The sequence below is a fragment of the Hemibagrus wyckioides genome, linkage group LG06, assembly GCF_019097595.1.
Source record: "Hemibagrus wyckioides isolate EC202008001 linkage group LG06, SWU_Hwy_1.0, whole genome shotgun sequence".
NCBI lineage: Eukaryota > Metazoa > Chordata > Actinopteri > Siluriformes > Bagridae > Hemibagrus > Hemibagrus wyckioides.
In genome coordinates, this window is record NC_080715.1 from 22,587,080 (window position 1) to 22,604,572 (window position 17,493).

Here is a 17,493-nt window from a genome sequence, read left to right on the forward strand (position 1 = left end):
AGCTGCTTAAAAAATCACGTCGACCGCCAGTTATTGTACAAAAAAGTTTATTTAGTAAGTTTTGTAAACAATTGAGGTAAATGAACATTTACATCAACATGTTTTACATCAATGTGTATCACAAGGCACTTAAGACAGCATTTAAACAGGCTGCTGTTCTGAGCGTATCTGTGGGGTTAATTTCCCTGACTGGTCAGAGTAATCTTGCTCTGAATGAGATCGTTCAATCATTCACAAGATGAACGTTGAAGTAAAATGCTGCAGCTCAGTACATTGGTTATTGTTCAGAAATGGAAACTGAGGGTAAGCTATGTAAAATATTGATTGTTACACATATCTGTCTTTTCTGTGTGCCTTTCAGGCTAAAAAAAAAAAAGAAAGAAAACTGTACCTGTAAGCTGCAAGTTCTTTTTTTCTATCACATTTGATGTCATTTTAGTTGAGAAATACTGTCTTTAACACAATATTATTAAGACATTTTTCCTTTTAAGGATCCTTTTTTCACTGAACACCGTGTTTTTTTACTTATATGTGCAAATCTTCATCTATTTACTAAAATGTAAACTTTCAGGACCAAAAATAGCAACACAGTGCTCTGTACATTAAAAAAGGGAAAATAAATGACATACATCTGGAAATACTGTGTTTTAATAAAAGTAAAATGCTTCTAGTGCTGTCTGATCAGGTGTAGGGGAATATTTTGGATTTTGTATGTAGCTTGTAGTTTGTGTGGATTCATTTTAGGTAGAGATCTGGTCCTTTAAGTGTTTAGGGGTTTTGCACTGGTTTTGTGTGATTCAGAGGGATGAAGCACTGAGCATTCCTCTGCTTAACACAGCTACAGTAATCACGAAAGAGTAGGACTGCGAAAGTAACCCGAGACGTTCAGCATTTTAGATGCACACAAAGCAAATATACTTTTTTTTTTTCCAATCACAATATGAGTCTGAAATAAAATAAGAAACAATAAAGAATGTTTTTGTTGTTTCTGTCATCAACCAATTCTTTTAAAAACGGCATTTTGTCATGAATAAACTCAAAGGAAATGTAAAATGGCAGATGTACCATTGTATTCACATTACATTCTACATTATATGTATTAAAACTAGTATATGTATCTGATGACAAACTGAAAGATGTTAAACCTCTCCAAACTAATCTAGAAGTGTAGTTTAAAATCAGTTAAACTGTGCAAGAAAACTGTGTTCTCCTTCAGACAGAAAACTACATTTAACTGATGTTTTGTTGTTGTTTTTGTTTTTTTCCCCGCTTTTTTTTTTTTTTTTTTTTTTTTTTTTTTAAATATATATATATTTTTCATTGATCACATCAATTTTCCCATCTTAACTGTGTAAGTGAAATGCAGAGGCAGATGCTGGCTTCAGGTTGTTTTTTTTGTTTTGTTTTTTACATGATTTATGAGCAGATCTGCTACGATAAAAGAGGGCTTAATAAATGTCAAAACATAAACCTACATTATTCCTGGACTATTATTTTAAAATGAAATTCTTGTACTGTTTCTGATTTTTCACCCTGAATATATTGTGAACCTAAATGTAGATGTTGGTATTGTGCACCAATACTGGATTTTTGTAATCAAAACTCTGAAAAAGAAAAGGCCATTCATGTTGCTGCCAATCAGCAATTAGATATTACAGTTTAAGAATGACTGTTTTATATATAATATCCTACAGTGCTAGGATCAGGATTTTGTTCATACTAAGATGTTATAATTCACAGATATACACTCACAGCCAATCATGTGGCAGCAGCGCATTTGCATGAAATCATGCAGATTCATGTTAAGAGTTTCAGTTAATATTCACATCAAGCAAAAAAATCAGGAAAAAAGGGTTAGTTCAGTGATTTAGACAGTGGAATACTTCTTGGTGCCAGACAGGCTGGTTTGACTATTTCAGAAACTGCTGATCTACTGGGATTTTCACACACAACAGTCTCCGGAGTTTACATAGAATGGTGTGAAAAACAAAAAACACCCAGCGTTTTGGACCTTTGCTTTTGGTGAATCTATGTCCACTGTAGTCCCAGATAGCTGTTCTTGGGTGAGATAGGAAGAAACCTGATGTAGTCTTCTGTCTCAAATCCTTCTCCTCTCAGCTCTTGTCAACCTGCAGAACTACCATTCGCTGGACATTTTTTTTGTTTTTCACACCACTCTGTGTAACTCTAGAGACTTTTGCTCCTGAAAATCCCATAAGATCAGCCTTTTCCCAAAAACTTTCAAACCAGGTTGTACGGCATCAACAATAATGCCATGTCAAGATCACATTTTCCCCCAATTTTTATGTGAACTCTAACTGAGGCTCTTCTTTTGCTGCCACAAGATAAAGGGAAAGTGATCGATGTTATATGTTATGTGTTTATAAGCGCCTAAATTGTGAACTGAATAACCTCTCTTTTATCATATCATTGAACTGCCACGTAACATTAGACACCGTTCAAGTGCTACGTATCAACACCACAACTCACTGATTGCACAGCTTTCGATATTTTATGTTTTTGTAATCCCCCTAGATAACATCCAGCAACCTGACTCTCATTTATATTTTCACATTATGTTTTTTTACATTGCCTAACGTGTATATATTAAAGTTGAAGTTGTGCATTGAAGGTTACTAGACAGCCAGATCATTGTGCCTTGCTCTTACACTGCTTGTTTTGCTTGCTCTGCTCATGCATCGGAGGTCAGTAAACACGCTAGGTGGCTTGTGCATCTCCACTGTAGTGGTGACGTGACTCTCCTCTGGCTCGCACTTCCCACTACTCAAAATGCCACCACTTGAGCTGGGAATGCTGGTAGTGGGAGCAGCGTCTCTGGGGCGCTGCTCGTTATCACAGGAAGAGGCAGAGGAGGAGGAGGAAGTAGATGGAGCAATGGCCTTCTTTTCCAGAGTTTGCTGTTCAGTGGCCAGATTGGCCCAGTTCTGCTCAGCAGCCAGCCGGTGATTGTTGCTGCTGATGTAGAAAGAGTTTGGCTCCTCATGCAGAGGATCAATCTTGAAATCTGATGTTACAGGAACTGACCCTGGCTGCAGGAAGGTTGTGCTACCTGCTGCTAACTTGGTATATTTGGGAGGATAGCTAAGAGCTGCAGGGTCAGTCCTGGAGGCTGCAGGCATGGCTCCAGTGTCCACTGTGTCATTATGGGCCAGTGACTCATGCTCAGGGATGTATCCTCTGGTCACACCCTGTTTGATTTTTTTCCATCCTAGGTGATAAATCTCTAATATATTCAGCACAAGAGACACGCAAGCCACCACAAGCATGAACATGATGAAGATGGTCTTCTCCGTAGGTCTTGACAGGAAGCAGTCTACAGTGTTGGGGCAGGGCCACCGTGCACACTTGTACAGTGGCATGAGCCGGAAACCATAGAGAAAATACTGGCCTAAAATGAAACCCACCTCAAACAGAGTCTTGAAAATGATGTTGAACACGTATGTGCGCAACAAAGCACCCCTGATGCGGATTTTGCCATGCTCATCTCTGATTGAAGGTTTCTCTTTTTTCTCGCCTCCTCTGTCCCCATTTCTGTACTGGAGTTCTTTCTCTTCCTGGTGTCTCTGTGCCTTTTGCAGCTCCTCCTCCTTCTCTTTGCGCTTATCCTCCATACGGATGATGTGCAGTATGTGGCCCAGGTAAATGAGCGTTGGCGTGGACACAAAGATGATCTGCAGCACCCAGTAACGGATGTGTGAAATGGGAAAAGCCTCGTCATAGCAAACGTTTTCACAACCAGGCTGCTGCGTGTTGCAGGTAAAGTCCGACTGTTCATCGCCCCAGACTTCCTCTGCTGCTGCTCCTAACACCAGGATCCTAAAGATGAAGAGGACAGTCAGCCAGACTTTGCCGATCACCGTCGAGTGTTCTTGTGCATTCTCCAACAGTCGCCCGAGAAAGCTCCAGTCACCCATGCTTCACGATTTCTAACCTAAGGAGAAAGTACAGTCCAGAGTGAACATACCCAGGAAAAGGGTGAGGAAAGGGGAGAAAAGGGAGATGATCGTGTGTTAAAATCTACATGAACTAAACAAACATAAACAAGAACTGGGTATACTGAGCAACAGCTGCACATTTAAACTAAACTGATTATTCTAATACAACTGAATAATTTTAGCAAATTGGACTTACATAATCATTCCACACTAATTCACATAGCATTTCACATCTCTGCATAAAATGCGCTTCTGTTCAAGCAGCTGCTGTTTAGACAAACAAACAAAGATTAACAAGCCCAAAAGAATAGAGATATGCTAGATATTACTGTCCTTTACTTAAATCTGGCATGCCTTCTCTCTGTCTCTCATCCTTTTTATCTTTCACTCTTTCTCTCTCTTCGTCATTGGCACACACAGACTCATACAGATATTATATCATCACGCTCATACACACAGTGCGCTTCTCTCTCACCTGTTCGCTTCACTGCTCAACAGGTATGTGCTGAGATCAACACTATAATGTGTCGAAAACATGTGAGTGGACACTGCTGTGGAGAGCCATGAGGGTCCCTCCTCCCAATAATGCAATGCAATAATAGAGCCAAATACATTCAAAAGAATAATATGGAGATATAATTTCAGTAATATACTTCACTTAACACCACTACTTTTTTTTTTTTTAATAAATACACATGTATCACACACCATCCACACTGTCATCATCATTTGAATCAGTGTATATAAATAATAGTTTTACGTTTTTTAACAATATTAGAATAAAATTTGTTAGTACATAAAAGAAAACAGGGAGAATCAGTTGGTTCCAAAAATGATCCACTACAAATAATGACAAACTTTGAAGTTTTGCAATTTATTACAACTGAAATAAAATGAGTAAGAAAATTAGAAAAATATTTTATGGCTTAAAAAGTTTTGTTTATTTTTTTTCTTTTGCCTAAAATGTATTATATATTACAGTGTCAATATACACTCTACTTTGATGAGCCCCTAAATGATTGTCTTCTTTTCATCTTTTATGTTAATCATATGAACTACATAATGTTCATAATGCCAGTCCAGAAATCTTCCTATAGCACACATGCACTACTCTGTTCTTGTGTCTGGCATGTTAGCAAGGGTTTAACAATAAACTGATCAGTTGGATCTGGTGTGTTGGCATGTGGAAAGCTTAGGCTGAACAGAGCAAGGACCTTTAAAACAAAACAAAAAATTTGAAATCGTCAAGGTGGCAAATTAATCAGCCAACTTGTATTTGCTATGAGGAAATCCATAGGATATTATTATTATTAGTAGTAGTAGTAGTAGTAGTAGTAGTAATAGCTGTTATTTTCTAATGAATTTGGTCTGTAAATTAGCAAAATATTTTTAAATATTTTAAATGATATTTAATATTTAAAGAAAAAAAATTATCATTTGGCAACAATTTATTAGTAGCTATTTGGTAGATTAAGCTTCATGCCAATAATAATAATAATAATAATAATAATAATAGCACTGTGAATTCAAAGGGATTTTTTTAACACTATAGATGTGACAGTCTCAGACAAACTGGACTATGCTAGACTTCCTTTTGTTTATCTCCTGTATGGCCCTAACAAAAAAAAATAGCTCTTGTTTAAAACGTTTCTCTAGGGTTATTTATTAATCAGTGACCTTCCACTAAACTGAAGATGAAAAGGTCACAAACTTTAAACTGTGACATGAGTCTAGGCTTAAGCCTACCTTAGACTGGAGATGCCAAACAGAGCTGCAGAAAGTCAGTGATGCTATCATTAGTCTGAGCAGATGCCCTCCCCTCTCCCCCCCCAAACCCAAACCCAGCTTACCAAACTGTTTTCTAATGAGTCGGTCAGTTCATTCTTGCACACACTTTTTCAGGCGTGGACTCGAGGCCAGATGTGAGCAGAACCAGTTAGTGTTTAGTGAAAAGTCTGGTAAGGAGTCGGTGATCAGTGAAGTGCGGCTGAATCCTGCTGCAGGCCATCTCGCCTCTCTCCTCTGTCACTGCGCACCAGGAGATGTGAATAAGCAAGCCATGAGCCCTGGTGCGCGCGACCACGCCCCCCTAAGCACACGCGCACACACACACACACACACTCCGCTCACAAGCAATATGAACCTAAAGGGTCTTAAGTCTCTTCAGTTTTAGTTCAGGTGTTAAATGTTAGACAGACTTTAGATAAACTTAACAGTTGAATTTTAGTATGTATTTAAATAAATAAATAAATAAATAAATAATAAATAAATAGAAACGAGCCACAATGACTACACATCCAACTTAGTGCCTTCTGCCATCATAATTGGAAGGACATCGCCCTCCACTGGCTTTCCGTGTAGTTAACGGCACCACAGAAAGCAGGAATTTCAACTCAGAACAAGTTTCCCGAGATGTTTATCCCGAACAATTTATGGAAATGTAACTGGTTTGTTAAAATGTACAGACATAATGATATGCAAAATATTACAGGTACACTTGGGAATTGTGTGGGATTGTGTTTAGGATTTTTCTTTTTAAATTTTTATTGAATAGACTGCTTTTGTCATCTGGACATCCCTGGCCTATTGGATTGCCAAATGTAAAATGTTTAATAATCTTTTCTATTTGACTTTTTTTTTAATAAAAAATTTGGTACAATTCTGATACGTTTAAATAGTGAAACATTTAGAATAACAGCTATGTTATTGCACCATTTTGTTCTACTTGATATTTAAAAATGGTCACATTATAAATATGCTTATTGTAAACTTGTCATTTTAAGCATACATGTTAATGTTAAATGTAAGTAAATATAAGTAGAAATGTTTATAAATGAATATAAAATTGACTGATAAATGTAAGTGCTAATTACTATATGCTTAAATATAAATATGAAATATAAATATAAAAATTTTACATGTAATTCTAAATCATAAATGTTAAACGAAATGTGTTGTTCATATGCTAACACTCATATGCCCTCCTGGAATTTTGACTAGTTTGGAAAAAGATTGCATAGGCAGGGTTGCCAGGTTCACAGCCTATATTGCTTATTTACAAAACACAGAACCATGTGAAATGACAGAACTATTAGCGTTTTAAAGTTTGGGGGAGTGGGGGGATGCCAGAAAAGTAAATCAGAAAAGTATTAAATCTCATTTATTTATCTTTTCTTTATGGACTACACAGATCTTTGCAATTTTTACATAAAGCATAACAAATGTGTTCACGTGATTGTACAAAAAGCAGGAAAAAATGTTCAGATGCCTTGAATGACATGACAGGATGATGTACAGGTGCTGAAAAAGGTTCAATATTGCAAAGTCTCTCTTCTACAGTCCTAAAGGCCGTCTGTCCTAAAGTTTCGGTTTGACCCTGAATCCAAGCACTACATGAAGGCAAGGTCAGGTGTTTTGAGAATAGGACAAAACACTACAGTCCAATGAGAATCCAGACCAGAGGTGAAATATCTTGCCATACTGGGACCTCCTGTCCATTGGGAGTTATCTGGTTATGTTCAGAACTGCACAAAAGCTTGAAAGACTTTTTACAACATATGTAGCCACATTCATTAAATAAGGCAAGTTGTAAACAAACTTTTGCAAGACAAATTTTGCTCATGGAAGTCAATATAGGAATGCAATTTCTTATATTACAGAATAACACAATTGCCAAAACATTATATAAATCGCCAATTTTTTATATAAATGACAGACATTCAGACATTTAAACCCACAATTTTTAACTGCACTATTAGCAGATTAAAGCACATGATTTTGTGCTTACATGAGACATCTAATCTAATTTCATGTTTATCAATCAAGCATAACAATTAATTAAAAAAAAATAACTCCATTGTTTTCAAAGTTAAAATGCAAGCAAAAAGAGGCTAAGCTCTCGAAACAGACCCTTTGCGAATAAGGCTTCAGATCGAATCACTGCCTAGCAGTCTATAAATATTATGCTACCTGCCAAAAGACTGCATTGTTAAGAACATCTTAAAGTATAGACATTTATCTGTCTGAAGTAACAATATAAAATAAACTGAAAAACATAGGCAGCAAGTTAACTTTATTTGTATTTGGTTACCAGTAGGTGTCTATTTCTCCCCAAATGAGAACACAATTGTGGAATGTGAACAACAAGGCCACGCGTTAACCAGTAATAAATGTGTTCAGACATTCATGACCAAGTGCTTTGTGCTTCTTTTTTTAGCAGAAGGGAATGTTATACTAGTGAAGTAGTGAAACTGCATTAAATGTTCTCTTTTTTAATGTTTTGTCATGTTCATTCATGGGGAAAAAAAAAATCAAGTTTAATTCGACAAAACACTGGACTTCTTATACCGACTTGCTATTACAGGACTCAGAGACTGATGAAAGCAACATCTCATTCTTTTTGTTCTGCAAGAGAGCCCCATCCTTAGACATGTCTGGTGAGTGGCTATACGAGTGCCTCCTCTTGGTTCTTGATAAGCATCTCATTAATGCCTTAATGATCAGATAGACCAGCTCTGCAACGTTGAGCACAATGCACAAAGCAGAAGATCCCACCATGAAAATGGTGAAAACTGTCTTCTCTGTTGGTCGTGAGATGAAACAGTCAACTTTATTTGGACAAGGCCACTGTTCGCACTTGACAAGACGTGGCATCTGGAAGCCATCATAGACAAAGTAGAGGGCATACATGAAGCCAGCTTCAAAAACCAGCCTGAAGAAGAGGCTAGAAGTGTAGGTCCACCACAGTGGGCCTGTAATGGGCAAGCGTCTCTTCTTCAAACCCTCCAGGTCGTCGTCTGTTGCTTTATCACCCTTACATGCAATGAGTTCTTTCTTGACGCCACGCCTGCGATATGCCACGTGCATGGCCACCAGTAGAGCCGGAGTGGAAACGAAGATCAGCTGTAGGCACCAGAAACGGATGTGAGAGACTGGAAAGAAGTGGTCATAGCAGACATTTTTGCAACCTGGTTGCTGTGTGTTGCAAGTAAAGTCTGACTGTTCATCTCCCCAGACGCTCTCAGCGGCCAGGACCAGGATGGTGATGCGGAAAATGAAAAGAACAGAGAGCCAGATCTTTCCCAGACTAGTGGAGTGTTTGTTCACTCCTCCTAGCTGGCTGTACAGTGCTGCCCAGCTCATCTTGCTTGTTGCTGATCACTAAACCTGCAGGCAAAAAATATATACAAAACAAATGAAGTAGGCACCACAGTGTGACCACCCCCCAACCAAACAGCCACCCCCTTCCCCTCAGCCCCACCCCTCAGCCCCGCCCACACCCTCCCTTCTTTCCCAGAAAGTTGCAGACACGGGTTACAAAGGTTTTTACACCACTTTTACAATGACTTACTAGTTGCCTGAAGGCAAGTTAATTGTCCATATAATGTGTACATACATTAAATTTGTGAAATGGTGTTTTTATTTTTGCTAGCAGGTTATTTCATTATTATTTTTTTTCTGTTGCACTTAAAAAAATTAGGAAAAAATGGGACAGCATTTCTCAGGCATGGGATAGACCTAGACGCTCTTGAGACTGAGGAAAGATTCATTTTAATGATATATTTTCATGAGATATTATAAAATCTCTCTCTTTCTATTATATATATATATATATATATATATATATATATATATATATATATATATATATATATATACATACATATATATATATATATACACACACGTTTTGTTTCAATATAGATTGTATTTTGTAATGTCATGCTTATTCTCTTGTGGTTTAGTGCTTTGTGTAAATAAAATCAATACAATTCAGGAACCTTCATTGTGCCAGGCATTTTCTTTTTCTTTTTTTAAATCTATTTGATCTCTAGAAGCTCTAAACGCCCTCATATACTAGGAAAGCATAAAATGGTTTCGTTAAAGTGAAAAAACAGTAAACAAAAAATAAACAGTTTCGTTAAAATGGTACATTTACAACACTCAAAACGTTGAGGTTTAAAAATGAGGTCATTATATAATACATAGAATATTGTACGTGTGTAGTAGTGTTGTGTTTTGTAAAGAAAATCGGCTTGAAAAATCGGGGCAGATTTAGTCTTTTCTAAACCAAAGTGTCCTGTAGCTATTCTCAGATCAGGACAGAAAAGAAAAAGTTTTGGGGAAAAGTATGGAGAAATCGTCTCCACACTTCTCTTATTATTCTGTTTTTGAGCTTTTTCTCTAAAGTTCTCCTTTACTCAAGAAAGATCCAAAGATATATTATGTGATAAGATCCAAAGATAAATGATGTGTTACAGTTAAGAGAATTTAAAACGCTGATAAATCATCATCAGTTTGATGGCTGCCGAAAGTTTTATAAACGTAAGGCTGTATAAAGTTGGGTAAACAGTTGAAATGGAGCAGTCGTAAACACTAAAGTTCATCTTACCTGTGTTTAGAGAAGGAGGAAATGCGCGCCCATGTTCAGCAGCGCAGGAAGCGGCAGTAATGAGCGGCTCGCGCACAGACACTGATTTAATGCCTTGAGGAGGCTGCACCTGCCGTCAGGGGGCGGGGCCTCAGTCTTCGCTCCCTTTAACATACACCATTAATACCGTCTTTACATCACAACACGTCATACAGGTGACGCTTAACATGTGTAACGTTACCAACCACAGGAGTACAACTGGAACACTAACACGGCTTGACAAATACTGGACATTTTGTTTGTTCTTTGCTTCACCATCTTAATGACATTTTGGACAATTAAATGATAATTAAATGAATTAGTGTGGAGACTGTGATCCATTCCAAAACTGGGACCTCTGCCCAGGAGGTGGTGGCTCAAGTGGTTAAAGCTCTGGTTCGTTGCCCGGAAGATCGGGGGTTCAAGCTCCAGCACTACCAAGCTGCCACTGTTGGGCCCTTGAGGAAGGCCCTTAACCCTCCCTGTTCCAGGGGTGCTGTATCATGGCTGACCCTGTGCTCTGACCCCAACCTCCAAGAATGGGATATGCAAAGAAAGAATTTCACTGTGCAGGAATGTATATGTGATATGAATTTAATATGGAGTTGGCCTGTCCTTTGCAGCTATAGGAAGGCTTTCCACAAGGATTAGGAGTGTGTTTACAGAAATTTTTTGACCATTCCTCTAAAAGCACATTTGAGAGGTCAGGCACCAATGTTGGACGAGAAGGCCTGGCTCGCAGTCTCCACTCTAATTCATCCCAAAGGTGTTCTATCGGGTTGAGGTCAGGACTCAAGGGTTGAGGTACAGGTGAGTTAAGTTCCTCCACACCAAACTCACTCCTCCATGTCTTTATGGACCTTGCTTTGTGAACTGGTGTGCAGTCATGTTGGAACAGGAAGAGGTCATCCCCAAACTGTTTCCACAAAGTTGGGAGCATAAAATTGTCCAAAATGTCTTGGTATACTGAAGCATTAAGAGTTCCTTTCACTGGAACCAAGGGTCCAACCCCTAAGGAAAAAACAACACCTGAATTCAATCATTTGGAGGGGTGTCCCAAATCTTTGGACAATATAGTGTAGTTTCAAATACCCATCTAAAGTTTTTGAATAGGTTTGACTTGTCAGATTTGTGGTGATAGTATCACACTGTAAATCTCAAGTATTCGCATATTTTAAATGCAACTACACAGGGCTGTAATTGTGCTGATGGAAATGCATTCACTGCAACTTACAATTAAATCATGTGGCAGTCACAAGTAGAGTGAGATAAACTATAGCTAAGCTACCTGCTTTAAAATGCTAACTCACCAAATATCACAGAGAACAAAAACACTTTTTCAACCCCCATTCCAGTTTGTTTTCATTTTAATAGGGAGAAGGGTCAGGCTTGCTTTTTAAGCAAAGCTTAAAAAAAGTCATATTAAGTCTTATACAGTAATAGTCACAGGTTCTGTTTCACAATTCACAATCAAATGTACAAAAACACAGACATCCTCATGTTAAAACAGTATTCCTGGCTCAGTTAAACTTTAAAAGTTTAAAAGTTAAAGCTCAGTTAAAGGCTTTTTTTGTATCTTAAGTTGAAACTTTGACTAATGTGGCAGTAGTTATTCATTTCTTAAGCTTAGCCAGCCCCATGAGCAACTGATCCCTTCTCTCTCTTCTGGCAGAGAGATGCTCCTGGTCACTGGGGATAAGTTCACAGATCTCCTAAAAGGATAAGAAAAGTAAGGTTACAACAAAGACCTTATTCATATGATTCACCTATGAAAACTGCATTGCTTTATTTCTTTTCAATTAATTCATTCAAATTATTTGCCATTAAAAAATAATACTGCACATACTTTATTGATTCTAGCTGCTGCTTCTCCATCAAACTCAGGAATAGGTCCAAAACTTGACAGAACTCTTCTAATGCCCTCCCGATAGCGTCCAAGGTAGTCTTCAAGGCCTGAGGATACAGGTCACACAGATTACATAAGCCTGGTCTAACTTTCTGCATGGTAAACCAAACCAGTTTGAGTAACTATTCACTTCTGGCCTGTTTCATGTTTCGCAACAAATGCATTTAAAGGTTTTTTTTTTTTTTTTTTAAAGAAAAAAAAAGAAAGAAAATAAGATAAAAAAAGAAAACCTTTCCTTTATTAAGCTTATCTGTATAAAATTTGAATGTATAACTAAGCTGTTATACAAACTTAATTCTTGAGTGCCTTGTTTACTTTAGTCTTACTTTAAAACAAAATCTTGAAGTACAACTCAAATGGTTATCAGATGGGCTTGGATGCTTACAGGAGACTCTCAGAGAGAGACAAAAATGCAGAGGAAAACATTAACATTAGCTCTTCGCTTATAAGTAGCACATACCTGGGATGCTACAGTAGGATTAAAATTGATTTCTGTTTATATCAATATTCAGTCCAATGTTAAAAATAGAATTAAAAACATATCATGTACTCCTCATATTACGATTCCAAGGACTAACAAACTGGAGTAGGAACAGTATTTAACAAGCATCAAAAGAGGGCCTTGTTTTCACATAGCCTTACAAAGCAAGGCCATCCTGCATATTTCACACTACCTTCTGATATTCACCATGAACATGTGGCCTCACACACACACACAAACACAGCTCATAAAACACACACAACACACACATACACACACACATGCACACACACCTCTTACTATCCCTGTGGGCTTCTTCCACTGACAGTTATTAATGCAGCTAATTAATGCTATGCCTACACACACGCCCTAGCCTTAACCTCAGTAATCAACTTTTGGGGACTTTGAGTTTTTTTAAATAACAAAAAGAAACAGCCAAATGTCCCCACAAGGTCAAACATTCCTATTTATGTGAAGACAAACACACACACACACACCATGTGAGTCACACAGTAATGCAAATATGCTGGACTATATGTTGTATTAAGGAGGTCCTCAATTCTGACTTGAGGACATCCAAGGCATCTGAGATCATAAGCCTTCTCTCTGCTATTATCTGGCCATTAAAATAGAATAGAAAAAACAGATTTTATTCATAACCACATTCCAGTGCATGAATACTTGCCATTTGGTGCATTGAGATGCATAGTTTCAATTGGGCCAATGAAAGCGTAGCGCATGCCCAGCCCCTCTGACATCACCAGATCAATATCCTTTACTGAGATCACATTATCCTGAAAACAGAGAAACACCACAAAATGTTAACCTTTATTTGACAATAGTGTAATTTAAGAATGACACGTCTGGTTTCATTTATCTGGGTTCACATTCAGTACTTTTTGCTTATGTAGGTCTACATCCCGTACTTTTAGATTATCTGAGTCTTTATTCAGTACTTCCTGGTCTGATCTCTGTATGGCAAATGTATGCTGATCCCACAGAGTGAGCAGAAAACAGTGACAGTGTTTCCTTTTCATCCCAATAGAAAAGCACTAAAACAGGTCCTGATGTATTGGATTTCCCTCATCATCTAATTCTGTGCCCTGGGAACAATGGGACGGTATCGAGGGAAGCGTGGTAGTGCCAAGCTTTGGGTCCATTCTGCACTCAGATTACCTCAGGCTACAGATACCTGCTGCATGGCCGGCTTGAAATCAAAGCTTGGACACAGACCTGGTAAAAGTTGGAGAGACTGGGAAGGGGACAGGGTGGTCTTTGTTCATTTCCTGTGGGCAACAACGAACCCGTTATATCACGGTCGCCAGGCGACGGACTGGCTGTGGGAGTCGAGAAAGACGGCCTTTCCTTTGCAGTAATCACCGGAGGCAACCGGCAGCTTTCTCAGGTGCTCCACTTTCCAGTACTGGCTCTCTCTCAACAGCTCTCCATGCAACCTGTACGGTTGTGAATCTATTGAATTAACTAGATATTTACATGAAATGTGATTTGATCATGTCAGTCATAATAATAGAGGCTGTTTTACAGTTCATCACTGAACAAACTGTTTCAATTATTTACCAGAAAAGTTTGTAACCAGTTATTAGTCGTACATACATTTTAGAATAAGCCAAATCTAACTTTGATAAATAAATATTCTGTCAGCAAATCAGTCCTGTGCCGAAGTGTGTAACTCTGATTCTTCTACACAAACATTAATGTGAGTAACTTCAGATCATGTGACTGAGGTCAGAACTTGACCACAAAGTTTGGAGTAGGTTTAGGTATTTGTACTTATAACAACCGGATGCGTCTGTTTTCTCTCAACATAAAGGCTTGTACACTTGACATAATGATTCTGAAAGCATGAATAACTTCAGAAACCTGACAAGATGGGATTTTATTTTGCACTGCAGTAGTACTGACATTAAGGAAGTGAAGGAAATGATAAGATGCTAAGATACTCTGTCAGTCCAATGGATTTTTTTTTTATCAGTTGGAGTTGATTCTGTAGTGCAGTGATCTTTAAAAGACACACGGTTTGACTGAAATAATAGAGGCCCAATAGATACAGTAGGAAATTGTTCTGTAAACTTCCCTGTGTTCTAAGGTTAGACAGTATGTTTTATCTTTTGCTTGGATAATATGGTATTTGAATAGAATTCTATTATATTTAGCAGTGACTGGTTGACAGAGGACTTGAAACAGGTTAAAAAAACCGGAGCACAGTGGAGACTGATGCTAAAACTGAGGTGGTAGCTCAAGTGTTAAGGCTCTGGGTTGTTGATTGTGGTTCAAGCCCCAGCACCACCAAGCTGCCACTGTTGGGCCCTTGAGCAAGGCCCTCCAAACCCCCTTGCTCCAGGGGTGCTGCATCATGGCTGACCCTGCGCTCTGACCCCAGCCCCCAAGGATGGGATATCCAAAGAGAGAATTTCACTGTGCAGTAATGTATATGTGACAAATCAAGGCTGCTTAACATAAACTGGTCACCAGTGGATTACATACTTCTTCTGTCAATGACCGGGATTGTTTCTAAAATCTAAAATGCTTTCACTTTTCCTACACATTTTCTAACTGAGGTTCATATCTGGAAGGTTGTGCGTGTGCGTGCATACATCAAACAAGGCCGCTCACAGTGGTTTATTAAACACACAGAAAACATACTGTTAAAGAAATAAAGCAACAAAAGAGTTTACCCAATGCAGTGTTAGAACACTTTGCAGATGGGTTTGAAAGACTTTCAGCTGCTGGCGGTATTTGAAAAACAAATGTAATAACCTCCTGCCTAGAAACTTTCCACCACTCATAGACATCAAACCTGACCGCATTGACCTACTATGCTATTTCAGACACCACACATTCCTCTTAAGGTAATTCAGAAGAATTCTTCAGTAGAATCACTAAGTTTTTTGCACCCCATCAGGTTGAACCAGATTCCTTACATTCCCATTTATGCAAAGTCTGACAAATCTGACAGATGTTTTAGACAAACACACGTGAGAATAAAAAAACACAATCATGACCTCACAACATACCACTCCTGAACGGATCCTTTTTCATTTGCTAACGCATAATAAAATGTGTTAGATTAAACCGTGTTATCAGTGATCCGATATAAGGAGCTTTGTTAACATGATCGTTAGGGCATGAGATTGTATTGCAGTGCTGAGACTAAATAAAAAAACAAGAAGACATTTCGGGGAAAAAAGCTACAGAGATGCTGATGCAAGGTAAGCACACCCCTGATAAAATTGCAGGTTTTTGCTATGTAAAAAAGTAAAACCACGATGAAATATGTCAGATCTTTTTCCAGCTTTAATGTCATATAGCAACTAATATAATTTGAGTGACATTGTATTGTAACAGGGAGGCTTGTAATTGTATTAAGGAGTCTGTAGGGACACCTGTTAAATTTCGACATCAAAAAAGCACACAATTGTGTAAACGTGTGTTAGACTTTTTTTTGTATATCCACTGTAGAGGTACAGCAGTCAGTGCCAGGGTTATCTAATGACAAACTGTTAAAAATGTGCTTTGTTAAGAATATTAGTTTCTGTCATGAGAAGAATCTCTGCTATTTTCAATAATTAGCTTGTCACTCCTGTCAAGCTGGTCAATCAGCTTTACTCTCTACTAGGCTCAAGGGCTTCTGTAGAGTCTGTCCTGTGTTACGCTTTCTCTCACACAGCACTTTTTTAACCTGTTTATTCTGAAAGCTGGATGTGAAACTGATGCACTGAATCCAAGTTAAACCTCTTGAAGTCTGAGGAGATGCTTTTTAATATTCTTGAACAAAACTTAGCCATACAAATGCATGTCAGGATGACATGACATAAGAGAACTGTAACAAGAGAGAATTAGTGTACACTCACAAACAAGCCAAGATCACCCTTTATCTTTTCTAAAACCAGAGAAGGCTGGGACTACTAGAACTGTAAACTTTGCACAGTCCAAATGTGAACTTCTAAATGGAACTACTGGCAAGCAAACACAAGCTTGTATTCCACTGGGTGATGACAAATTATCACAGGTCATCACTAAGGACACAAGTTGAAGCACTGCTTCTTGAGCAGCATAATTACAGCACAAAGAATAACCCAAATCTTGTGTTTAAAAAGTACATGCAGATATGCAGTCTGGGAGAAAGATAGCACAACGTACCATCACATGATATTATCACCTCTCCATCACCATGCCTGACCACTGGTATGAGGTACTTGTGGTGTAATGCTGTGTTTTGTTTTCGCCATAATAATAATAATATGCCACTGTGTATGATTACCAAACATTCCCACCTTGGTCTCATCAGTCCAAAGGATATTGCTTCATGACTTTTGAAGTTTGTTCAGATGCAATTTATCAAAACTAAATATCTTCATGCCATCTTCTTTTTGGAGAGAAGAGTCTTTTTCCTTGCTAAACTTCCATTGTTTTTTCCTGAATATAATCATTAATACACTTACTATTAATATGAATCCCATAGGTCACATGATGAAGCTCTTGGGTTTTTCTTTATAGCTCTGAGCATTATATAGTCTGACCTTAACTGAATTTGTTGGGACACCCGCTCCTGGGCAAATATCTTTAAAGCTTTGCATTTGAAAACAATCGCTCTCAACGTAGATGTGAATTTGAAGTTCTGGATGTTTATGTTATCAAATTCCAAATTATGGGGATAGCCTAATAAGCCTTGATTGATAAGCAGCAACAATTGCTTCTTATGGGTTCATGGCTGATGCTC

General features: G+C 38.1%; 3 protein-coding genes across 4 annotated transcripts in view; all 3 read right to left on the reverse strand.

The window, feature by feature from the left end:
- Window positions 1-1,355: 1,355 nt before the first annotated feature.
- Window positions 1,356-5,975, reverse strand: gja3 (gap junction protein, alpha 3). Its single transcript, XM_058391322.1, has 2 exons — window positions 5,807-5,975; window positions 1,356-3,952 (listed from the first exon to the last, which is right to left on the reverse strand). Exon 2 carries the CDS (start codon window positions 3,933-3,935, stop codon window positions 2,637-2,639), a length of 1,299 nt encoding a protein of 432 aa, XP_058247305.1. The 5' UTR covers window positions 3,936-3,952; window positions 5,807-5,975; the 3' UTR covers window positions 1,356-2,636.
- Window positions 5,976-7,100: 1,125 nt separating this feature from the next.
- Window positions 7,101-10,500, reverse strand: gjb8 (gap junction protein beta 8). The gene is made up of 2 exons (XM_058391398.1): window positions 10,348-10,500; window positions 7,101-9,122 (listed from the first exon to the last, which is right to left on the reverse strand). The coding sequence occupies exon 2, from the start codon at window positions 9,096-9,098 to the stop codon at window positions 8,298-8,300; it is 801 nt and encodes a 266-aa protein (XP_058247381.1). The 5' UTR covers window positions 9,099-9,122; window positions 10,348-10,500; the 3' UTR covers window positions 7,101-8,297.
- A 1,214-nt stretch (window positions 10,501-11,714) lies between these two features.
- Window positions 11,715-17,493, reverse strand: part of cryl1 (crystallin, lambda 1) — a 17,467-nt gene continuing 11,688 nt past the window's right edge. For both annotated transcript variants that reach the window (XM_058391396.1, XM_058391397.1), the window contains exons 6-8: window positions 13,438-13,546; window positions 12,212-12,318; window positions 11,715-12,077 (exon numbers count right to left, since the gene is read on the reverse strand). In XM_058391396.1, the coding sequence (XP_058247379.1) occupies window positions 11,979-12,077; window positions 12,212-12,318; window positions 13,438-13,546 (315 nt within the window). In that variant the 3' untranslated portion in view covers window positions 11,715-11,978. The remainder of the gene's footprint in view (window positions 12,078-12,211; window positions 12,319-13,437; window positions 13,547-17,493) is intronic.